Here is a 24,639-nt window from a genome sequence, read left to right on the forward strand (position 1 = left end):
AAATTGTCAGTATATTTAGTCATCATAGCTTAGTTTTCATTTAGTTTTCATTTAGTTTTCGTCAGTGGAAAAAAGGTAGTCGACGAACATTTTTCGTCTTGGTTTTAGTCGACGACAAAACAACACTGTGTCTAACCAGTCCGCACCCGTTGGTTGTCCTTGCAGACTGTACCTGATCAACTCCCCCGTGGTGCGAGCAGAGAACCTGCGCTTCAAGGAGGATGGCGTGCGTGACGTGCTGAAGGACGTGTTCCTGCCCTGGTACAACGCCTACCGCTTCCTGGTGCAGAATGTGCAGCGGCTGGACAAGGTACCCGCGTCGTGCACAGCTGTCTGTCGCCGTCGTCAAGCAGAAAACCTCCCCATCTTTTTTTAGTCTATTAACGCTCTCTACGACCTCATCGTGCAAAATAATAACACCACCACTACGGACGAATGTTTTGCACGCACACACACACGCACGCACAAGCATGAACTAACACACACCCCAGGAATTCCCAAGGGCGAGTGTTTGTCAAAGGGTCAGCACCCCCTTGCCCTGATTTCTGAATCACAGTACCCCCCTTTACCCGGGGAATTTTTTATTTATTTAAATACTGACGGTGTACGCTGTCGTCAGGCAGAAGCCTCCTATCTTTTACGGACAAATGTTTTAACATTCGTCCCTAGATTGTATTGCATTTGTATTGTATTGTTCCACTTTTTGCTTTATAAAAAAAGCCCAATAAAGCCCTTTGAATTGAAATTGAAGTGTGTGTGTGCGTGCGTGCGTGCGTGCGTGCGTGCGTGCGTGCGTGCGTGCGTGCGTGCGTGCGTGCGTGCGTGCGTGTGTCCATTAAGGAGGAGGACGTCCAGTTCCTGTACAATGAGAACACGGTGAAGCAGAGCCACAACATCATGGATAAATGGATCCAGTCCTTCACACAGTCTCTCATCCAGTTCTTCAAAGAGGAGATGGACGGTGAGTCATCATCATCAGCCTTGGGATCCGTTGGGATTTTAATGATTCCGGTCCCTTAACGACCCATTTAGGCCTGACGTCGAAAAAAATAAAGTCTTCTGAAAGAATATATATTCAAAAATTTGTGCCGCATTTTCACGATTTTTCAAAAATAGCAGACCTACATGCTCATAGCGCGCCACTCGGTGCCGCGCTATGAGCTTGTAGATCTGCTATTTTTCAATAGCTAAAGTATAACATAATGCTTAGTTAAAACACCAAAAGGGGTTCCCGCCCAGAATGGGTTAACGGTTCCCTTTGACGATTCCTATAGCTCTTTTTTCTTTTTTTCTGGGGGGGTGGTGGGGGGGGGGTGGTGATACCAAGTGTGATCTTACCATAATCACAGTATAGTCCATAATCATATTCCATCATATTCAAGGGCTTTTCATTGGTGAGACAGACAACCGTTACTTTCAGTTAGCGCAGCGGTTCTCTAACTTTTTTTATATTATTATTATTCGATGCAATTGTGAACAATAGCCAAGTGAGATGAGATACATATCCATTGGCCAATCAAAATGGCTGTGCATCGGCGGGTGTTTCGCCGTCTGGTGTAAGGTGGAGGGAGCATGTCCTGGAGGTCCCTAGGGCAGTGTGTGTGGGGGGGGGGGGGGGGGGGGGGGCATTTTGTACAGGACTGTAGCGGCGGAAACGTGTGTCTTCTGTGGCTAAGGCTGTCGATGGAAAGTGTTGTACTGGCAGTGTCCTGGTCAACTCCAATTATTTTGAGGGCCTTCCTCTGAATATTTTCCAGCTTGGGGTCTATTTTGACACCCAGGACGTCAAGCTCATTTGTGGAGGTCAGCCGGTGCCCATTGAATTGCAGGTCCAGCTGTCACTATCGTGGCCCAAAGCGGGAAGGTGCTGCCGGGGTCGCGCGCGTGTGTGTGTGTGTCTGTGTGTGGGTGTGGGGGGGTGTGTGTGGGGGTGGGGGTGTGTGTGTGGTGTGTGTGTGGTCCAGCTGTCACTATCGTGGCCCAAAGCGGGAAGGTGCTGCCGGGGCCGTGTGTGTGTGGAAGAAAAATGTGAGGTCGTCGCAACCAATGTGAAGGGGACTGTGATGAATGCAATTAGCGATCATTGAATACACCCTTGCAGTAGCCTAGTCAGGCAGGGTTGTTAGACGCCTGACCAGCTGTACCTTTAAAGGGATAGTTCAGATTTTTTTAACTTAAGTTGTATGAAATACTTGCCATTAATATAGTGGTTGCAACTGTATTCATTGATTGCCCGAGTCCCATGGTGGGAGTTCTGCTCTGGTTTTGGTGAAATATCAAGTAGTTCCGGTCATTTTGTGGGGGACACAGGGGGCCACGCAGTAAAAGTAAATTAATCCACAAAACTAACGTCATTTGTATTGTTGACCTATTTCTAAAATATTAGTGCAACTTCCGTTCTTTTTTTACCCCTCTATCACACAGAACTATGTTTTTTGTGTCCATATCACTACGCCCAAAAAATAGTTCCATGTGACAGAGGGGTCAAAGTTGAACGAAAGTCGAGCTAATATTTTTGAAATAGGTCAACAATACAAATTACGTTCGTTTTGTGGATTAATTTACTTTTACTGCGTGGCCCCAGTGCCCCCCACAAAATGACCGGAACAACTTAATATTGACCAAAACAAGAGCAGAACTCCCACCATGGGACTCGGGCAATCAATGAATACAGTTGCAACCACTATATTAATGGCAAGTATTTCATACAACTTAAGTTAAAAAAATCTGAACTATCCCTTTAACTTAACACAGTAAATGGCAGATGTGGCTCCCTGAAAAACCGGAGTTGAATAGCCCTGTAGTAGTGGTTTCAGTTTCTGACTATGACATGGCTCTGAATGACTTTGATTGAATACAAATAGCCCAAATATGCTGACCACATCACATTTGTGATGACGGCTATGGCCATTTATAGCCCAAGGAGTGTTTTTCATGCAAAACTAATGCTTGGAAAGGATTCAGAATCATGAAAACCCCCTAGTTTGACACATCACATGCTACTTAAAGATGGAGTGCCACAATCTTTCCAGTTTTTCATGTGTCTATGAGGTGACAGTACTTCATTGGACACCCTGGAGTCGTTTTATGTGAAATTATGTATTCCCTTTGTATTTAGGGTTTCTTTCTGGAGGCTGAACCCTTGACAGTCAAACGTGCCAATGACATTATCAGCCCCTCCCCTAACCCCCCCCCCCCCCCCCCCCTTTATCATACAACTACAGCTGTGGGTGCGTCTTCAGTTGGTGGATCACCACCCATCACCACCCACCAGGCAAACCAGGCATACTTAATGAACTGGTGGGGGTGTCCACATACGTAAAAACAACAACAACAACAAATACTGTAGCCTTTGTTTTTCCTTATATAACAATAAGACCTGATGATCATTTTTTAGGGTGGAAAACAATCTTGGCACTCAATCTTTAAGTGAGTGCTATTGAAGCGTGAAGCACTTTGTCACAGGTTACCTCTAAAATGGAATTCAACATTTCAGTCCTAGATCTTCTTCAGGCATATTGTTGCAACAGTTGCGTTATCCACTGTAATTGTAATTGTACCGTTTGATCCCAGGGAAAATACTCACTGCTGCTGAGGCAATGACTAATAGTCATCTGAAATAAATAATAAACCATTCTTGAACATTACATTTTTTTTGTTTACACACATCTTTTCTTTATTCATGTTCCGATGTTCAATGCCAAAACCACAATTAAATCCTTAATCGCCATTATTTGCGTGGCAATTACAAACTTAATTTGCCAACTTAACAGTTTGACTGCATATCCCGTGTTCCACGCTATTTATATATTAGATGCCACATGCCACATATTTAATATCTTTAAAATGATTTGATTTCAAGAAACTGGACGACTGTGTCCAGTTTCTTGAAATTGCCAAAAAAATTAAGATGGCCAGCTCCGAACATTAATTAAAAGGAGAAGTTCAGATAATTGGAGGACCAGAAAAGTGAGATATTCCAGAACCCCCATCCAGTTAAGACTGACAGGTCTGATGGACGTGTGTGTGTGTGTGTGCACGCACGCACACACACACACACACACTCAAATTGATGCTTCTGACATGAACCACTAATATCCCATACTTTGTTGACTGGAGTCCCCCAGGGGTCAATACCTGGCCCGCTCATTTTTTTCACCTGTACACCAAATCTCTACAGCCAACCTACAAGCTCACAGCACATATTGATATATATATATATGATATTTTTGCAGTGTTGTTACCAGAATAGGGTTGCTATGGTTCATGTGGGTAATATGGAAAGCAAGTGGGTGGCACATTGCAATGTGTTCTGAGTTTTTTTTTAGCCAGGACCGCTAAGCCGTGTCCTGAGGTTTTAGATTTTTAGATTTTCTATTTCCACAGAATGTTTTGCCATTCAGAAATAGGGACGGTAGGTTTGAAGAGGTTAGAAGGAAAAAAGCATGATTTTCTCCAATACTAGACCGTTTTTGGCTCAGGAATTCCACACAGTGCAACAATGCCACGCTTTTTTAGGATTCCATTTCCGGGATGCCACCTCTCCTTAAGTATAAATGGCAGCCTTCAGTACTGTGCTCTGATGTTGGTTAATCCCCTCTCCATTATGATTGCAGCGTACCGTCTGTACACCGTGGTGCCAAGGCTCGTCAGGTTTGTGGACATGCTCACCAACTGGTACGTGAGGACCAACCGGCGCCGTCTCAAGGTGAGTGAGGAGCTAACCCAACATCACAAATAATGTTTGACCAAATACCTTTTTTTCGATATTGTGGGGAAGACTATTGGTGTTTTCACAAAATGTTTCCTTAAAGCAGCTATAACGTGGATTTTAAAACAGTTTTTAATGTTTAATATCATATGGTCTATGTCCCTCAAACTTATTTCTAATGGTTTGAGCCTTTATCTAATATTTGAGTCATTATAATACTGGTGTGTGTGTGCGTGTGTGTGTGTGCGCCCCCTGCAGGGAGAGAGTGGTGCTGCGGACTGCCTGTGGGCGCTCGAGACCCTCTTCAGTGTTCTCTTCAACATGTGCAGGCTGATGGTGAGTCACGCTGTGTGTGTGCGTGCACGTGCGTGCGCACTCGCATGCAACTGATGTTAGTCTGCTCAAACGTTTTTTCAAAACTCTTTTACCTGCTTTTTACTAACACTAACTTTACAAAGATGCCCAGAACATCGGGATGAACTTGTGTAGTTTATCGCTGCTCCAACAGTAGTGGCAACATTCAACTTTGGAGAGAAACGGAATGTCAAAAAATACACCACGGTAGCTGAGAATGTTGCCACTACTGTTGGAGCAGCCATAAACTACACAGGTTCATCCCGATGTTCTGGGCATCTTTGTAAAGTTAGTGTTCGTAAAAAACAGGTCAAAGAGTAACGTTTGAGGCAGACTAACATCAGTCACTCTACCGTTCAATGTAGTAGAAGACCTGCCTGTTTACACCACAGATATGTCTTCTCCGCCAACAGGAAATACGTTCGCTGCGACCATGAGACCCTTTTCTGAATTTGTCTATACGCATACCGGGACTTTTTTCTTTTTTGGTACGATGTAGAAAAAGGTGCGGTACGAACCGCAGATCTCTTAACAACAACAACGACACGGAGCGAACTAGTCTCGATACTCTCAACCCACGGCTGCTGCCCCTCCCCCCTCCACGCAGCGAGTGGACTGGAGGGGGGAGAAGAGCACAGATGAGGCTGGCGTGAGAGTTGGAGGTTGGATCATAATTAAGCTTTAATCCTCTGGAGTTGTCGACTATTTTCAGACCATTAAAAGTACCGCTTTCGGTACTCGAGCCTAACTACGAGGCGTGCCGAAAACCGTGCTATGCCCTCCTATAGTTCCACAGCCCCTCGTCCTCAACGGACGAGGATCCGACTCCCTGGTATCTTTTGGTGATGGTGGGCAGAAGCCTGACCCCTACTACTACGCCACCCATACGCCCTTCTTGAGAGTTAAATTAACTTTAGATTTTTCAGTGTACAGTATATACTCTCGTGTGTTCACGAGGAAGATACAGTATGAGCTGTAGGAGGTTTTATTTATAACACTTTTGACTTGAGGCCAGTTGCACGTGCGGGAGGGAGGGAGAGAGGGGAGGGAGAGGGAGGGGAGGGGAGGGGAGAGAGAGGGAGGGAGGGAGGGGAGGGAGAGAGGGAGGGAGGGAGGGAGGGAGGGGGGGGGAGAGAGAGGGAGGGAGGGAGGGGGGGGGGGAGAGAGAGGGAGGGAGGGGAGGGGAGGGAGGGAGGGAGGGAGGGAGGGGGGGAGAGAGAGGGAGGGAGGATGCATGTTGGCCTCGTGTAAAGCTAGATCAATACAAATGAACTTCTGACCTAACGGCGTTAGTTTACCACTGCTGGGAACACAGAGCGCGCATCACATTAAAACATACCCTCGCTACAGCAAAGCGGCTTTTGAACTTTTGTTCTACAAGACCGCAAAAAAAACAAAACAAATGCATTTTTAATGAACCGCCGTGGCGTGCTCCTGAGAATTCAGTCCACTCATTATACAGAGACATGGGGAATATAATTAATCTCCATTTATCCTTTTTTTCCTTTCTTCTTTCTCTCTTTCCTCATCTCTCTTTCTCCATTTCTTCCCTCTTGTACTCTCTCTCTCTCTCTCTCTCTCTCTCTCTCTCTCTCTCTCTCTCTCTCTCTCTCTCTCTCTCTCTCCCCCCCCCCCCCCCCCCCTCAGGCTCCCCTCACTCCGTTCATCACAGAGCTGATGTACCAGAACCTCCGTCACCTCATTGACCCCGCCTCTGTGGAGGAGAAGGACAACAGCAGCATCCACTACCTCATGCTGCCCCAAGTCAGGTTGGGAACCCCCCCTCCCCCCCCCATATGTTTCTATGTCAGTAGTTCTCAGTCAGGTTGGGAACCCCCCCCCCCCCCCTATGTTTCTATGCCAGTAGTTCTCAAACTATTGTCAAGGACCCCATGTAAAGGGGGGGCATTATTTTAAACTTTAGAAGTTTGAAAAATAGCAGATGTACAAGCTCACACAGTGTCCATGTGTCCTTAGTGTTATCTGAGGGTGGTGGTGGAGGAGACACAGTGCAGTGTCCATGTGTCCTTTTGGAAGAAAGGGATGGAGGGAGCAGGGACGTGCAGAGAGTGTTAGAGATGCAGGGGCTGAAAAATTGTGCAAATAGAAGATCTACAAGCTCACAACGCGTCACACTGCAACGCGTTGTGAGCTTGTAGATCTGATATTTGCGTGGCGCAACCCAGCTAGTGGAGATGCGGTGTGTAACGACATGGATTTCTAAACAAATTTGTTCAACGCAAAATGCTGCGTCCAAGTTCAGGAGACTTCGGGGGGAAAAAAAGCAATTCTCCTGAATGCTGCCTTCCGGCATGGCATGGGAAGGAAAAGGAGTGGCATTTCCATTTATTTCACCGTAGTAAACGCTGCATTCGTGTTCTGGAGCGGGCAGTTGTTTTGCAGACGGGTAAAGGGGCAGGGGCCGAAGCCCCCTTTGATGTCTACTGTATGTGTGCAAGTCCCTGGGAGGGAGATTGAAAGCGGGAGAGACACACACAGAGTGACATACAGAAGTGAACACCAGCCCCGCCCCCAAGGTCCATCTCTTGATCATCAACAGTGTGTGTTAACCCATTTTGACCTGAGATCGGATTCTATAAATGTCTTCTACATCCTGACAGTTTTCTGAAAAAGCCATGTTTCTATGTCAGTCGTTCTTCGATTTTTCAAAAATAGCGGACCTACAAGCTATGTGCTTGTAGATCTGCTCTAGAGAGATCTAGAGGGGGAATAGGAAAAAAGAATAGAAGAGAGATATACAGGGTGGGCTCCATGGAGGGGTTAAATCCCCAGCTGTTTGAGTTCAGCCCAGGGACACAAACCCTCAGCCAAATAACAGCGCCTGCAAAAATGCCCTGAAAATAAATGCTGCTAAATACCAATTTGTTCAGATTCAAACATGTTTGTGTTTCACACTGTAGCCTCCGGGAATAGATATTGAGTTATAATAAATAATATGAAATTGGTAAAACGTTTTTTTGTAAAATACAAAAGTGATCAATTTAGTTCACCTTTAGTTCACCTCATGGACCCACTCAGCGCGTCAATGGGTAAAGTTTCCTTAAGGCTTTGTTATTTGAACCAGTCATTTGTATGGTAAAATCCACAAAATAGTGGAGATAGTTGATATACAAGCTTAATGGCATTTCTATCTCTGAGACCCCGATTTATATTGTAAAATCAATGTTAATTTAACTAACGGGTCCATTTGGTTCCTAACTATCATTTAGCTGGGGACCCCCTGGGACTCCCCGGACCCCACTTTGGGAACCACTGCCTTTGACTACAATGTGATAGCCTAGGCTTTCTCTCTCTCATACGCATGCACACACACACACACACACACACACACACACACACACACACACACACACACACACACACACACACAGACAGCTCTTGCTAATTGCCTATCAGTGGCTTTGTGTAACGCGGCTCTGCTTAGAATTAGGCACACAGGTTTTAAAATTGGAACAAGGCTGAAGAGACAGCGTAGCTACTGGGTTCTCTATTTCTCAAGCACCTCTTTCTATTACATTTATGATTTCCACCTCTTGAATTGAAGCTCGTGTTTACTCTAAAGAGCCTTGCAAACGGGGGAGCGATAAAACGTGCCTATAGTTCATTTTCAATGAGACCTGCGTGTGTGCTCGTTACGTGCCCCCCCCCCCCCCCCCCCCCCCCCCCGCGACTCACCAGACCTGGATTATGTTTTGCTTTTTTTTTTATGCTTGCGTTGTTGCGCCCCTCTAGAACAGACCTGGAGGAGACCTGTCGTTGATCCAGGCAACAGCGCCTGCGTTCGCAAGGCCCTTTACCCATTTTGGGCGGGAACCCTTTTTATACTTTGTTATACTTTAGCTATTGAAAAATAGCAGATCTACAAACTCATAGCGTGGCACAGAGTGCCGCGCTATGAACTTGTAGGTCTGCTATTTTTGAAAAATTGTCGAAATGTGGCGCAAATCTTTGAATATATATACTTATCAGAGCGAACGTTTTTAACTCAAATCTTTTCTTCCGGGGGGGTCCCTGGAACAACATATTTTCAGATGGGGGTCAGTGGCCAATTACAAATACTTTTTGTGCGTCCTTGACATGAAATATTGAGCACCACTGACATGTAGAAACATGGGTATTTCAGAAAACTGTCAGGATTTAGAAGACTTTTTTTTCAACGTCAGGCCTAAATGGGTTAATAATGATGCCACAACCATATGTGTTCATGTCATATGAAAAAGCAGGGAATCATAGCTTCAAATTGACATTGGTTGTTCAGTTTGACCCACCAGTTTTGGAGATATGGCTTATACTGTGATGTCTTGCAGCGAAACAGCGAGTTGAGAAAACATGCCTGAAAGGTTCACTTCTGTGGTCTCTAACATTGCACCTAGCTACATGTTTAAAGCATTTATGTCATATTTTAGCACATTGTCGATTTCAGCTCTGATTTATTTCAGACATGCTCTAGTATGTGAAGACTCTGCCTGTGCTATTAACTCATTTTGGATTTTAAATAAATACAATACAGTTTTTTCTCCAGTCACATATTGTGGTGATGCTCAGATGTTGCAGAGAACAGGGATGCTAGGGTCCATGTGTTTAAGCATAAGCCCTGTATCATTCCCTACCTGTCTGTATTCCTTTTTTTGTTACAGTCATCGCAAAAAACATATATATTTTCTCGCCCCGTCGACTACCGTACAAAGTGATGATAACCTGCTTAAGCCAACTTAACCAACTTAAGCACAGGCCCTGTCGCATTCCTCTTATTTGTTACAGTCAAAGTTGTCTCGCGTTGCCAGACTGTTTGCCTCTCGCAATTTCCAAATGCTTCCGTCATACAGTCTGGAGCAACGGAAGCTCCATTCATGAGTAAGTTATAAATGCTTCCGTCATACAGTCTGGACTCTGGAGCAACGGAAGCTCTGATCATGACTAAAATATAAAGCTGAAGTGGAGCCTCCTCCCCACTTGCGTTTCGTCTTTACAGTCGCACACATTTATCCTAATATATAAACAGAAATCATCTAAGCAAATATAGCTTGTTGCTTAGCAGAAAATTAAATAAAAAATAAGCTCTAAAGACATTTTAAAATATATTTTTGTGAACGGAAATGGCAGCTTCCTTACTCGGATTTCGGGAGGTTGTAATTCCAGACTCTATATAGCATTCGGAGATTGTGGAATAGCTGTCTGGATACACAAGACTACAGTGAAGGCAAAGCATATACTTTATACTTCCTCGTCCCCCGGTCGACTACCGTACAAACTTAACCCATTTTGGGCAGGAACCCCTTTTGGTGTTTTAAACAGGTTATCATTTTATTTGATTGAAAAATATCAGATCTACAAGCTCATAGCGCGCCACCGAGTGCCGCGCTACGAGCTTGTAGGTCTGCTTTTTTTTTTTAAATCGTGAAAAGGTAGCACAAATCTTTGAATATATATTCTTTCAGAGTGAACGTTTCTGGGAGGTCCCTGGAACAACATATTTTCAGACGGGGGTCGGCGGCCAATTACATATAATTCTGGGGGTCCTTGTCATGAAAATGTTTGAGAACGACTGACACATAGAAACATGGGGTTTTTCAGAAAACTGTCAGGATTTAGAAGGTATTTGTAGAATCGAGCTCAGGCCTAAATGGGTCAACAAAGTGCGTCAACGTAACGTATGGCTTCTTCCCCGTCCCGTTGTGTTCCAGGGAGGGTCTGATAGACAAGCGCATCGAGAGAGCCGTCTGCCAGATGCAGTCGGTGATCGAGCTGGGCAGAGTGATCCGAGACAGGAAAACACTCCCTGTAAAGGTAAGCCCAGGAGCACTCTCAGCCCCATGTACAGTTGGTAAGCCCAGGAGCACTCTCAGCCCCATGTACAGTTGGTAAGCCCAGGAGCACTCTCAGCCCCATGTACAGTTGGTAAGCCCAGGAGCACTCTCAGCCCCATGTACAGTTGGTAAGCCCAGGAGCACTCTCAGCCCCATGTACAGTTGGTAAGCCCAGGAGCACTCTCAGCCCCATGTACAGTTGGTAAGCCCAGGAGCACTCTCAGCCCCATGTACAGTTGGTAAGCCCAGGAGCACTCTCAGCCCCATGTACAGTTGGTAAGCCCAGGAGCACTCTCAGCCCCATGTACAGTTGCAGTGTTGTTGTTTTTTTGGCAGCAAATTAGTCTCTTGAATAGTTTTCATTTAGTTTTAGTCACATTTTAGCCACCCGGAATGTTTTAGTGTTAGTCTAGTTTTAGTCGACTAAATCTATAGTTTATTTAGTCGAACAAAATGTATTTTGGCGGGCCTTGATGCCACTTGCTGAAAATAGCTGATCTACAAGCTTGTATGTAGATCGTCTATTTTCAGCATGCAACTAATTGTAAAATGACGTATAGTGGATCTCTTGTCCACTAGTCCCTTCCTAACATTTAGTCTAGTTTTTATTTGTTGCCGAAATTGTCAGTGTATTTAGTCTTAGTTTTAGTCATCATGGCTTAGTTTTCATTTAGTTTCCATTTACATGTAGTTAGTCAGTGGAAAAAGGTAGTCGACGAACATTTTTCGTCTTAGTTTTAGTCGACAAAAACAACACTGTACAGTAAACCCAGTGTTTCGATATGGTTTTATATGGAGTGGCATGGAATGTGGCGACGCTTCCCAAACAATGTTATTTTTGGTAGTTTAGTCATGAATGAAACTTCATATTTCACCTAGAATGTTTTAGTGTTTAGTCTAGTTTAGTCGACTAAATGTCAGAAGATTTTAGTCGACTAAATCTGCAGTTCATTTAGTCGACAACAATGTATTTTGGCGGGCCTTGATGCCTCATTTTACACAATAGCCGATCTACAAGCTCACAACACGTCATGCTGCGACGCGTTGCGAGCTTATATATCTGCTATTTTCATCATGCAACCTGTGGTGGCGAAAATGCATATACACACTATGGTATTGATTAATTTAATGTAGCCGACTAGTAGATGATACTTAACACTCTAATTACCACCTGTTCTTCACTGACAAAGTCATTAGAGTCACTGCCGACTCATGTAAACCTATTGTAAACCTATTTCAAACTGTGTGAGTTAACTATAGAATAGAGTCCATTTAAGGAATGACCTTCTCTTGTTACTCCTGAAGCTCTGTACACTCTGTACAAGTATAAAATATGTGTGGGACATGTGTGTGGGAGTGCTGGGGGAAGCTCTGGAGGGAGACATATGTAAACAAAAGAATGGATTTCGAATCCTGATGGTTGAGTCCTGCTTCTTCCTGATGTTGTTTACTTACTAATAGTAATATCGAAAGCTGCCATTACAATTTTGGGGACATTCTGGATCATTATTTCATCTTCACCATAGATGGATACTTGATCAAAAAGAATCTTAAGATGGGAGCAAAACAATGCTGCAGGAAGAAAGAACTCAATGACCAACAGGAGAGAGAAGTGACGTTACTGCGAGAACTCGAGGACCAACAGAAAGAAATGACGCTATTGCGAGAACAACTTGTGGATCGTGAGCGACAAATCAATGACCTGCAAGGACAACTTTCATACAACAGAAATATGCAACAACAATTCAACAACCAACAGCAAGTCAGTTGTTGGTGCTTTGCAGCAAGACCTCAACAAGCAACAGAAAGAATTGATGCTACTGCGAGAGCAACTTGACAGATTTGTGGTGAAATTAGCAGATCTACAAGCCATCACTACGCCTGATAACTACAACAATATGAGGCAGAAGGAGCCAAACCAGAGCGGAGACACACAGCTGACTATTACTACACCCAAGGAACAGCCCGCAGGCAACAGCAACAACCATGATCGTATGAGCGGAGACAAGAAGCCTGAACCCCTCATAAACAATCAAGGACAGGGGGGAGCAGTTGTCACAGCGACACTTTGTCCAAGGAAGCTATTTCCATTCATTCCATATCCATATTAAAGTGGCTACATCTCAGGGAACATTTTGATGTGAATGGAGCACAAAATCACATTGTCACTGGACAGCTGCTGAATCACGGTGGTCTTTTTGACAGCATCATTTCATTTTAATCATTCTAATTCTATTTAATTCTATTTCATTTTTGAGTGTTTTTGAGAGTTTAAAGTTTATTGGAACATTTAAATATTTGAAGTAATGTTAATTATTCAATTATGTTTAATTCTATTTACAGTTTTTTAATGTTTTAAGTTATATTTGCTGTGAGGAATTCTCAAATCAGGACTTTTATGTCAAGAAAATACATATACACACTATGGTATTGATTAATTTAATGTAGCCGACTAGTAGATGATACTTAACACTCTAATTACCACCTGTTCTCCACTGACAAACTCATTAGAGACTGCCGACTCATGTAAACCTATTTCAAACTGTGTGAGTTAACTATAGAATAGAGTCCATTTAAGGAATGACCATCTCTTGTTACTCCTGAAACTCTGTACACTGCTGAAAGTATAAAATATGTGTGGGACATGTGTGTGGGAGTGCTGGGGGAAGCTCTGGAGGGAGACACTATATTCTCTCTCCGGTGTGATGACATATACAATAAAATAATGGAGTTCGAATCCTGATGGTTGAGTCCTGCTTCTTCCTGATGTTGTTTACTTACTAATAGTAATATCGAAAGCTGCCATTACAAACCAAGTGTAAAATGACTTATACTGGATCTCTTGTCCACTAGTCCCTACCTAACATTTTAGTCTAGTTTCTATCTGTTGATGGAATTGTCAATGCATTTAGCTTAGTTTTAGTCATAATAGCTTCGTTTTCATTTAGTTTCCATTTAGTGAAAAAGGGTAGTCGACGAACACTTTGGGTTGGGACGTAACTTGGGGTCACACAACCACTTGTATGTGTCACATGAAAAAATATATATATTCCGTTTCCTATGTAGAAAAATAATGATTTAACAAAATGTTTAGTTAAAAATGGAAAAACGGTGAAAATAGAACATCTTAAAAGCTCACAACAATGTTGCAACTTGATCGTCAATTTTCACTATTGAATCGGGTTTATTCATAATAATCCCTGGGGAGACGACGCGTGTGTTTTGGGTATCACGCTAAGACGTTAGACAGCATACGGGGGCTGTCATGTGGGTTAGGGTTACCCTATTGACCAGCAGCTGTGTGTGTGTGTGTGTGTGTGTGTGTGTGTGTGTGTGTGTGTGTGTGTGTGTGTGTGTGTGTGTGTGTGTGTGTGTGTGTGTGTGTGTGTGTGTGTGTGTGTGTGTGTGTGTGTGTGTGTGTGTGTGTGTGTGTGTGTGTGTGTGTGTGTGTGTGTGTGTGTGTGTGTGTGTGTGTGTGTGTGGCGTGCGTGCGGTTGTTGATGAGGACAGTAGAGAAGTGACCATTTTGGAAGTGGCATGTACATTTGACCACAGTCTGGAAGAGGCATTCCTTACTAAGGTGCTTAAGTACCAGCGTCTTAAGGGTGCTATTATACAGCTTGGCTACAAATGTAAACTACTTGTGTTCATATTTGGAAGTCGTGAGGGGCCTGCAGATTGCATTCATGCCCAAGCCGAGAGCTAAGGCATCAATCGGCAAAATTCTGTTCAGTGTCTGCAATAATTGGCAGTTGCAATGCTTTCTGTGCCCGTGATCTGTATCCTGAAACACTTGTTGTAGAGTTTTCCAAGTTTGCGCATCCACTATTGTCTGTGTACGAGAGTTTCTTGTTAAATGTGAATGCATGCTTGCGTTACAGTACCCACTGAAGGAGGTGGTTGTGATCCACCAAGACCCTGAAGCTCTCAAAGACATCCAGTCTCTGAAGACCTACATCCTGGAGGTGAGTCTCTGGTTACCCAGCTTCCATTTGCTTTGATAGCGCCCTTCTTTTGGGGGGGAATCTGTAATTGGGTTTTCGTTTTATTGTTTCATTAACTCCATTTAGACCTGAGACCAGATTCCACAAAATGTCTTCTAAATCCTGACAGTTTTCTGAAAAACCTCATGTTTCTATGTCAGTGGTGCTCAACCTTTTTTCATGTCATGGACCCCCAGAATTGTCTGTATTTGGATGTGGACCCCCCCATCTGAAAATATGTTATTCCAGGGACCCTCCCAGAAGCAAAGATTTGAGTTTAAAAAACGTTCTGCTCTGAAAGAATATATATTCAAAGATGTGCGCCACATTTTCACGATTTTTTTCACTCGGTGCCACGCTACGAGCTTGTAGATCTGCTATTTTTCAATAGCTAAAGTATAACATAATGCTTAAAACACCAAAAAGGGTTCCCGCCCAGAATGGGTTGAGAATATCCTTTCTTGGGTTAGATTTGTATTACATTTACTGATTGACCTTTTGATGTATAGCCATGCTATTAAGTCCCAAGGAATTGAGCTGGCGTGATTACGTTTCTTTTTATTATTTTTTTTGTAATCTACTTTTCAAAGCGGTTGCTTTGTCAGACTGTGTAGATGCCCTTAAAGGCACTAGGCACTTAATCAGAAAATGTCTTTCATGCCTGGTTTGCTCTCTATGTGCTGTACATGATTCTGGGTTAGAGATCCACTGTACTTGAGCAGTGAAAGGCAGTGTTGAACAGAGTGAACATCATGTAGGAAACATGCTTGAATCACTTTTTTTGAGTGGTGCAAACCACTCCAACAACTGGCTTTGTACCCGTGTTTGTTCGTACCAAAAAAATGAGCATGGTTCACACGGGTGTGATTGCAAAAAAATGAGCATGGTTACTATGGTCACTGACATTACGTCAGACCACAGCTGATCAGGCTATATAAGACCTTGCACCACTCAGTTCACACGGGTGTGGTTTTTTTTAGATCATTCGGTTCTGCTGACAAGCATCCTCACTTCAGGGCACATTTCACCAAATTAAGATTATTATTATTTTTGAGTGTTGTAAACCACTCCTACAACTGGCTTTGTTAGTTTACGTGTCTGTCTGTTTGTCTGTCTGTCTGTTCGTACCAAAAAATGAGCATGGTTGCTATGGTCACCCAGTTCACACGGTGTGATTTCATTACGTCAGACCACAGCTGATCAGTCTATATAAGACCTTACACCACTCAGTTCACACGGTGTGATTTTTTATATAACTACGCCACTTGTCACCACATACACACAAAAAAAATTGTCCTACCTGTCACAGAGGAGGACATTCCGTTTTCAGCTTCACCCAGCTGCTTGGAATTGAACCTGTGACATTGAGTTCCATGCAGGCGGCCTCTCTACCCATACTGTGGCCTCACTGACCTCCTCCATCCCTCCAGTAAACAAGGTTTATTTCATCAGAATTGAGAGCAGTGTATTTCTTTCATATGAAGTCAATATGCAATGAATGAGCACAACTGAACATATAGGAATATAGGATAGGATAGCATAGGATGTCCAGGTGGTGTGTACTACTGTCTGAATGAATGAATGGCCAGGAGGAATGGCTCGCTGAAGATTCATCGTGTGACTCCGCAAGTTTTATTCTAGGCTATCTGAGTGACGGTTTGCGACTGGATGATGACATTACACGCAGCTGAATCAATGCACTTCATTAATGTCTCATTCTTTGTCTCTCCAACTCTACTGTTGGGAGCTGGCCCTATACAAACCCAATTACAGCACACTGTCTAACTTTACATGTGTGCGTGTGTGTGTGCGTGCGTGTGTGTGTCATTCAGGAGCTGAATGTGCGCGAGCTGACTCTGTCGACTGACAAAGACAAGTATGGCATCCGTCTGAGGGCCGAGCCTGACCACATGGTGCTGGGCAAGAGGCTGAAGGGAGCCTTCAAGGCTGTCACCGCCTCCATCAAGGAGCTGACCAATGAGCAGCTGGAGGCCTTCCAGAAGACAGGTATGGCGCTGTGTGTGTGTGTGTGTGTGTGTGTGTGTGTGTGTGTGTGTGTGTGTGTGTGTGTGTGTGTGTGTGTGTGTGTGTGTGTGTGTGTGTGTGTGTGTGTGTGTGTGTGTGTGTGTGTGTGTGTGTGTGTGTGTGTGTGTGTGTGTGAGATCAGCAAACAGCAAGGGACGCACTAGTAGTTTTGTATAGCGATGCGCAGTGTTGGAAAGTAACTAAGTACTTTTACTTAAGTACAGTACTTAAGTACAATTTTGAGGTATTTGTACTTTACTTGAGTATTTCCAATTTCCAGTACTTTTACTTCTACTCCACTACATCTCAGAGCCAAGATTTGTACTTTTACTTCACTACAATTATTTGAAAACTTTAGTTACTAGTTACTTTGGAGATTTTAATTTTGATTAGAAAACATACATTAACCACTTCAAAGTTCACCCCTATACACTTTGGCCATTTGAAAATAGCCGATCTACAAGCTCACAATTTGTCGCAATGTGACGCATTGTGAGCTTGTAGATCTGCTATTTTCAATAGATTTTGTACACATTTTGAACTTGTGGAGTGGGACATTCTGCAATATGAGTACTTTTACTTTTAGTACTTTAAGTACATTTTGATGCCGATACTTTTACTCAAGTACATTTTCAATTCCGTACTTTTACTTGTAACAAAGTAGTTCTAAATTGCAGTATTGGTACTTTTACTTAAGTAAAACAATTGAGTACTTTCTCCACCACTGGCGATGTGTATGGGCAACAGGCACATTTAGAAAACAACGGACTAGGGCTGGGACTAGATGAAGAAAAAATCTATATATATATATATATACAAAGACAGATGTGTGTCTGAAAAAATGAAACTACAACAAAGAACAAAGTGACTTTCCACCAATATTAGAGAAGCGGGATGCGGACCTACAGTAGTTGGGAGCAAGACGTACAGTATAAAGCACCGAAGTCCTGACGTAACTCACTCATCCCTTCGATTCCCCTGGTTCGCGGAAGTCATTTCTCTATGGAGAATAACATGGGCTCATCTTAAAATCGTTTCATATAAGCGTTGTGGTCCAAAAATAAACAAGCTGTCTCTGCGTTATTGTCAGGGAGGTGTCTCTGTATCGTTTGCGACAGTCAGTCACTCATATATGTAGTGAGTGACTGATTTCTAGCGAAAATGTAACTAATTCAGCAGCAGTAACAATAGCGTTTTCTCTCAGTCAGTTGATTCTTCATATCCATATGAGTGAAGCGGCCCGGGGTGACATGTTTATTTTTCAAACACGGTACTTATTTGAGGCGATATAATGCAAATAAAAAGTACACAAACCTGTGGATTTGCGCCCTCTACCGATAAATGGTAAATGGTGCATTTATCTTTATCCAAGGCGCTTGACATAGATTGTGCATTACATTCATCCAGTCACACACACATTCATACACAGATGGCGGCAGAAACCAATGCAAGGCACCAACCAGCACATCAGGAGCAATTAGGGGTTTAGTGTCTTGCTCAAGGACACTTCGACAGTAACTCTGGGGGAGGCCGGGTTCAAACTGGCAACCTTGCGGTTACCATCCAGCCACTCTACCCCTGAGCCATTGACGTCAGACTTCGGTGCTCTATAGTACATCCTCTTGTTTCAGTGGGTCTTTTTTTGGAAGGTCAGAAGCGTGTTTCAGAACGCTAGACCGCCAGAAGGCAACGGGAACAGAGGAACACTTTGTGTAGACGACGCCTTCTTGTCACTAAATTGTGTTTGCGGGGCACTGGTGTTGTTTTTGGCAGTCCATTTTGATTTTAGTTTTAGTCATAGTCTCTTGAATAGTTTTCATTTGGTTTTAGTCACATTTTAGTCACCTGGAATGTCTTAGTGTTAGTCTAGTTTTAGTCGACTAAATATCATAAGATTTTAGTCGACTAAATCTACAGTTGATTTAGTCAAACAAAATGTGTTTTGGCGGGCCTTGATGCCGTCTTAATGACCCGATCTACAAGCCCATGTGTACTTGTATATCGGCTATTTTCAGCATGCAATTAATTGTAAAATGACTTGTACTGGATCTCTTGTCCACTAGTCCCTTCCTAACGTAATTCGCTCCTTACTGGCCTACCAGCATGTGCACTTAAGCCTCTCCAACTGATCCAAAATGCCGCAGCTCGTCTGGTCTTCAACCAGCCAAAATTCTCACATGTCTCCCCCCTGCCCCGCTCCCTGCACTGGCTCCCAGTCGCTGCCCGCACAGAATACAAAACTGATGCTGGCATTCAAAGCAACCAGAGGTATGGCTCCCCCATATCTTGCAAGCATGATTGAACCCTACAAACCCTCCCGCGCACTCAGATCAGCCAACGCAGGAAAGCTGGAAGTACCCTCACTAAAACGCAGGGACAACGCTCCACACGTCCCAAACTCTTCTCCCTTCTGGCCCCAAAACTGTGGAATGCACTCCCCGTTGCAATCAGAACTGCAGCATCACTCCCAATCTTCCGCCGTAGTCTGAAGACCCACCTTTTCAGACTCCATCATGGCCCATAGCACTTATCCTACCCCCTTAGATAGCACTTTTTAGACTTACATAGCATTTGAAACAGACTTATAGCATGTCATGTAGACAGCACAATAATTGCATTGTATATAGTCATAGCACATCATAGCACATATGTATAGCATAGTATAGTATATATGTATAGTTAATATGTATAGTGTCATTATATAGATATGTTCTAGTTACGTTCTTAGCTTACGCATGGTTCTTGATAAATGCATTTCATATATGTGATGTATTCCCATACTTTTGTTCTTGCCTAATGTAAGTCGCTCTGGATTAAGAGCGTCTGCTAAATGCCTAAATTGTAACATTTTAGTCTAGTTTTTATCTGTTGACGAAATTGTCAGTATATTTTGTCTTAGTGTTAGTCATCATAGCTTATTTTTTATTTAGTTTCCATTTAGTTTACGTCAGTGGAAAAAGCTAGTCGACAAACATTTCGGGGGGTCCTTATATATAATGTTTGGGGTCCTTATATATAATGTTTGGGGTCCTTATATATAATGTTTGGGGTCCTTGACATGAAATAGTTTAAAAACCACCGGTCCGATATACTGTAGAAACATAGGATTAAAAAAAAAAGGCTTCTAAAATGATTTAGAAAAGATTTAGTTGAATCAGCCTTAAAGTCAGTCTTAAATGAGCTAAGCTTAAACGGCCATTTTTGCTGTAAAAAATAAGTAAAAGTGCTCCTGAAACGGTAATACAAGCCACAGGGAGAGTCTGGAGCGCTCTCAGGTGTATCCTGTATGTCCAATTAGGGAGGAAACTTTATATGAGAATTGCGCGCCTCAGGGGAACGGAGGCTCTGGAGGTCAGCAGGTGCTGTGGGAATTTCCCATTTCCAATCTCCTGAACCTCTTTGAAGTCCAGATGACTCTGTGGAAGGGTGGACTGGAGGGTCGATGGAGAAGGCTGGGAGCCTGGGAGGGAGTAATGCACACGGCTAAGCACCAGTGGTGTAACGTAACCAAATACATCTACTTAACTACTCTACTTAAAGGGGAAAACCACCCATTTTCAACATTTTACTATGTCATTAATATACCTTAGAGCTGTTGTGTGGAAATAATAAAAAGGTCCCCCCATTCTGTGTTTCCTAGAACTGTAAGTATGAAACAAATCATTAACATGGTGAAACACATCTTGATGACATCATCAAGATGTGTTTCACCATGTTAATGATTTTTTTCAGACCTCTAATTCTAGGAAACACAGAATGGGGGGACTTTTTTATTATTTCCACACAACAGCTCTAAGGTATATTAATGACATAGTAAAATGTTGAAAATGAGTGGAATGCCCCTTTAATTTAACCCATTTAGGCCAGATTTTTTGACTCGGGGGGCTGCCATTGGATTCTTTTTAATTTTGTTTTTTTCATGTCATACGCTGCCTACTAGAGCGCACGTAGCTCTCACTGACTGACACTAGTGCAGGCTGGCGTGGTGCTTCAAGATTATTATCACACAGAGCCCGTGTGTTAAGACCAACGTGACTCGTCTTCATGGACATATAAACTCATAAAACAACACCACGCAACAGCATAGACTGCAGGACTCCTCCACCATTGTCCACGCTATCGTCTGCTACGTTAGTTGACGGAGTAAATTGTTTAAACAGCCAACGCTGGCCACGGCTAATATCGCTAGCCAAACGCTATCCAAGCACCAGAGGGCTCTCACTGTACATCACGTGTCGCTCGCTTAATAATCATTAATTTCTGTATCAAGCACACAATTGTACAAATGCTTTTTACACTTTGTGTTGACTCAGTCCTGCAGCCCCACAATGGAGAGATATCATCTGTCACTAACCTCTCTACAATGCCATATGCCAGTCTAGCCTTAAAATCTACATTTATATGTTGTTCAATATATTACTTTAGCACAAAATATAGACTTTTCTAAACCAAGCCCTCATTCAAAAGTTATGTAAGTACATGTTATTTATAAAGCACCTTTCGAAACAAAGTTACAAGGTGCTGGACAATTTACACAGTATAAACAATAGAAGCAAATTAAAAACAAGGAACATATCACACAGTTGTGACAATATAATACAGTAGTGCAGTGAGCAGAACAAAAACAAACAAGGCAGAACAGAAACATAGGGCTATAAAAATGAATGTAGGCTGTCTGTCATTGTATTTTATGTGAATTAACTCACAGTTTAACCCAGTGATCCTCAGCCATTTTAATTTCAAGGACCCCCAAATTAAATGTATATGAATTAGCCTAGGGTGACAGGGTCCTAGGCCATTTCATTATGATTTTCATCTCTGGACTGGGACCCCATGTTACAGACATGTTTACAATATTTTACAACAGTAGATACTTATATTTTGTTATTTAAAGCTGTGATTATTTATTTAAGAAGCACTGTTCTGAACCAATGTTCGCCTTGAAATAAAAAAAAAATGTAATCATCCTTAACCTTTAAGCTAAAATAATTATGACCGGGGACTTAAAATCATTGTTTTAATTGATGGCCTTCATGCCCTTGCACTCAAAAAGTTGACCACACTAAAGGCCAAGTGGCCTTGCCCCTAAAAAGGATGAAATTCCAGGCCTGCTGTGAACGCTAGCGCTTATTATAAACGACTATATGCTATAAAAATGCAATTCATTATCGCGCAAATTCCAGCTTTTCACCAGAGGAGAAAAACTTTTTTTTCTTCCAAAATGATTTAATAGCACAGGCAGGCTCTTCTACGGAGCCCCTGAATGGCCATGCATTCAAAATATATTTTATCTCGTCCGTACAAGATATTATCTCGTCCGGACAAGATAATTATTATCTCGTCCGGACAAGATAAACCCAAAAGGGGTTCCCGCCCCCAAAATGGGTTAAGCCAGATGAGACCAGATTCTACAAAATGTCGTTCTAAATCATGACACAACCTACATTTCTATATCAGTGGTTCTCAAACAATTTCATGTCAAGGACCTCAAAAATTATATGTAATTGGCTGCCGACCCCCATCTGAAAATATTTTGTTCCAGGGACCCCCTAGAAGCAAAGATATGAAAACGTTTGCTGTGAAGAATATATTAAAAGAATTGCACACATTTTCACGACTAAGTATAAAATAATGGGTTAAGCCTGAATTGGAGAGAGAGAGAGAGAGGGAGACTGGCATTGCGGGATGTGCCCCACCACCACTTGGGTATATCGCTATATCCCTGTCTCGACACTCTAAATAAAGCAAAGCATCTCCTATAGTGTGTGAAGCCAGCTAACATTGAACTCATCATCTCGGGCCTGGGTAGGGAAGAAGGGTTTAAAAAAAACATCTTTGTCAATATTGTTTTTTTTTAAACATTTTTCTGTATATTTCTGAAAATGTTTGCCTGTAATGATGACGTTCCCAAAATAGGGGGAGCGTGGTTAACCCATTCTGGAGGGGAACCCCTTTTGGTGTTGTTTCAAGCATTATGTTATACTTTAGCTATTGCAAAATACCAGATCTACAAGGTTGTAGCGCGGCACTCTGTGTTATTTTTAAAAAATCGCGAACATTTTCAGATGGGGGTCGGCGGCCAATTACATATCATTTTTGGGGGTCCTTGACATGAAATATTGAGAACCACTGATACAGAAACATAGGTATTTCAGAAAACTGTCAGGATTTAGAAGACATTTTCTTTTATTTCAGCGTCAGGCCATGGAAGGTACAGTAAGGTGGGCTGGGGGTGTATTATTATTATGCCAGGAAATCCAGGATTAGAGGAGCTAGCGTTGACCGTTTCACCCTCCCTGTGGGGGCGTGGAGGTGGAGGAGGATAGAAGCAGAATGCGCTCATGGTTTTCACTCGGAACACATACGTGGGTAATTGTGGCTCCTGGCAAAATGGGGGGGGGGGGGGGGGGGGGCAGGAGGAGGAGGAAGGGGGAGGATGATACACCTGCCTAGATTGATTTTAATCTATTTGTGTAAAAAACAAAAACAGAAAAATCTTAATACCTTCAAGATTTACTTCTTTTTTTTTAGCAGATGTATAAGCGTGTGTGCATGCGTGTGCGCGCGTGTGTTTCCTGTGGTGATATATATATATGTTTGCTATAAATCCATTGCAGGCTCCATCACGGTGGACGGCCAGGAGCTTCACGAGGAGGACCTGAGGCTCATGTACACCTTCGACCAGAACTCTGGCACCGCCACCGCGCACTACGAGGCACACTCGGACGATCAGGTAAAAAAAAACGCTGATGGAAAGATCCGAGCGCTGCTGTGTGTGGGTGTGTGTGTGTGCGCCCGTCCGTCCGTCCTATGGGAGCCAACCCAGGGCAAAGCCAGGAGGGGAAAGAAGTGTATACCACCTATGTAGACGTGCTGTGGCGCGGCAGCTTGGCTGACAACACTGCAGAGCTCAAGAACCTGATGTTGGATAGGAAATTGTGGAGGGCAGCGATCCAGGAATCCCGAGTTGGTGTTGGCTATAGACCTAACTTTCGTGTGTGTGTGTTAGTGTGACGCTGCTCATATAGCCGATCTACAAGCTCACAACTATTTTCAGCAAGTGTAAAATCAGCCATTATGACAGCATCAAGGCCCGTCAAAATACATTTTAGTCGACTAAATCAACTGTAGATTTAGTCGACTAAAATCTTGCGATATTAGTCGACTAAAACTAGACACTAAAACATTCCCGCTGACTAAAATGTGACTTAAAAACTAGATGAAAGCTATTCAAGAGACTATATGACTAAAACTAAAATGTAAATGTGCTGTCCAAATCAACCCTGGCAGCCAGCAGGTGGAGTCTGAGGCCTCGTCACACAGCTGCTCTGTTCAGTCAGTGTAGGAGATCATTTCATGGCTAACACATTTCCACCTGAGGACGATTGAAAAAGGCTTCTAAATCCTGAAGGTTTTCTGAAAAACCTCTGTTTCTATGTCGATGGTGCTCAACCTTTTTCATGTCAAGGACCCCCAGAATGATCTGTATTTGGCCGCCTATCTGAAAATATGTTGTTCCAGGGACCCCCCATATGCAGAAGCAAAGATTTGAGTTAAAATCGTTAACTCTGAAAGAATATATATTCAAAGATTTGGGGCACATTTTGACGATTTAAAAAAAATAGCAGACCTACAGTACAAGCACTCAGTGCCGCGCTATGAGCTTGTAGATCTGCTATATTTCAATAGCTAAAGTATGACATAATGCTTAAAACACCAAAAGGGGTTCCCGTTCAGA

At 43.0% G+C, this 24,639-nt stretch overlaps 1 protein-coding gene across 1 annotated transcript in view; it reads left to right on the forward strand.

Annotated features, from left to right (window-relative positions):
• The window catches only part of iars1 (isoleucyl-tRNA synthetase 1), a 133,029-nt gene that overhangs the window by 82,535 nt on the left and 25,855 nt on the right, over positions 1-24,639 (forward strand). Inside the window, exons 19-26 of the mRNA XM_079510400.1 lie at positions 166-310; positions 841-961; positions 4,617-4,708; positions 4,970-5,047; positions 6,713-6,834; positions 10,771-10,873; positions 14,775-14,858; positions 16,709-16,883. Of these exons, the coding sequence (XP_079366526.1) occupies positions 166-310; positions 841-961; positions 4,617-4,708; positions 4,970-5,047; positions 6,713-6,834; positions 10,771-10,873; positions 14,775-14,858; positions 16,709-16,883 (920 nt within the window). The remainder of the gene's footprint in view (positions 1-165; positions 311-840; positions 962-4,616; positions 4,709-4,969; positions 5,048-6,712; positions 6,835-10,770; positions 10,874-14,774; positions 14,859-16,708; positions 16,884-24,639) is intronic.

The sequence above is a fragment of the Electrona antarctica genome (assembly GCF_951216825.1).
Source record: "Electrona antarctica genome assembly, chromosome: 9".
Classification (NCBI taxonomy): domain Eukaryota; kingdom Metazoa; phylum Chordata; class Actinopteri; order Myctophiformes; family Myctophidae; genus Electrona; species Electrona antarctica.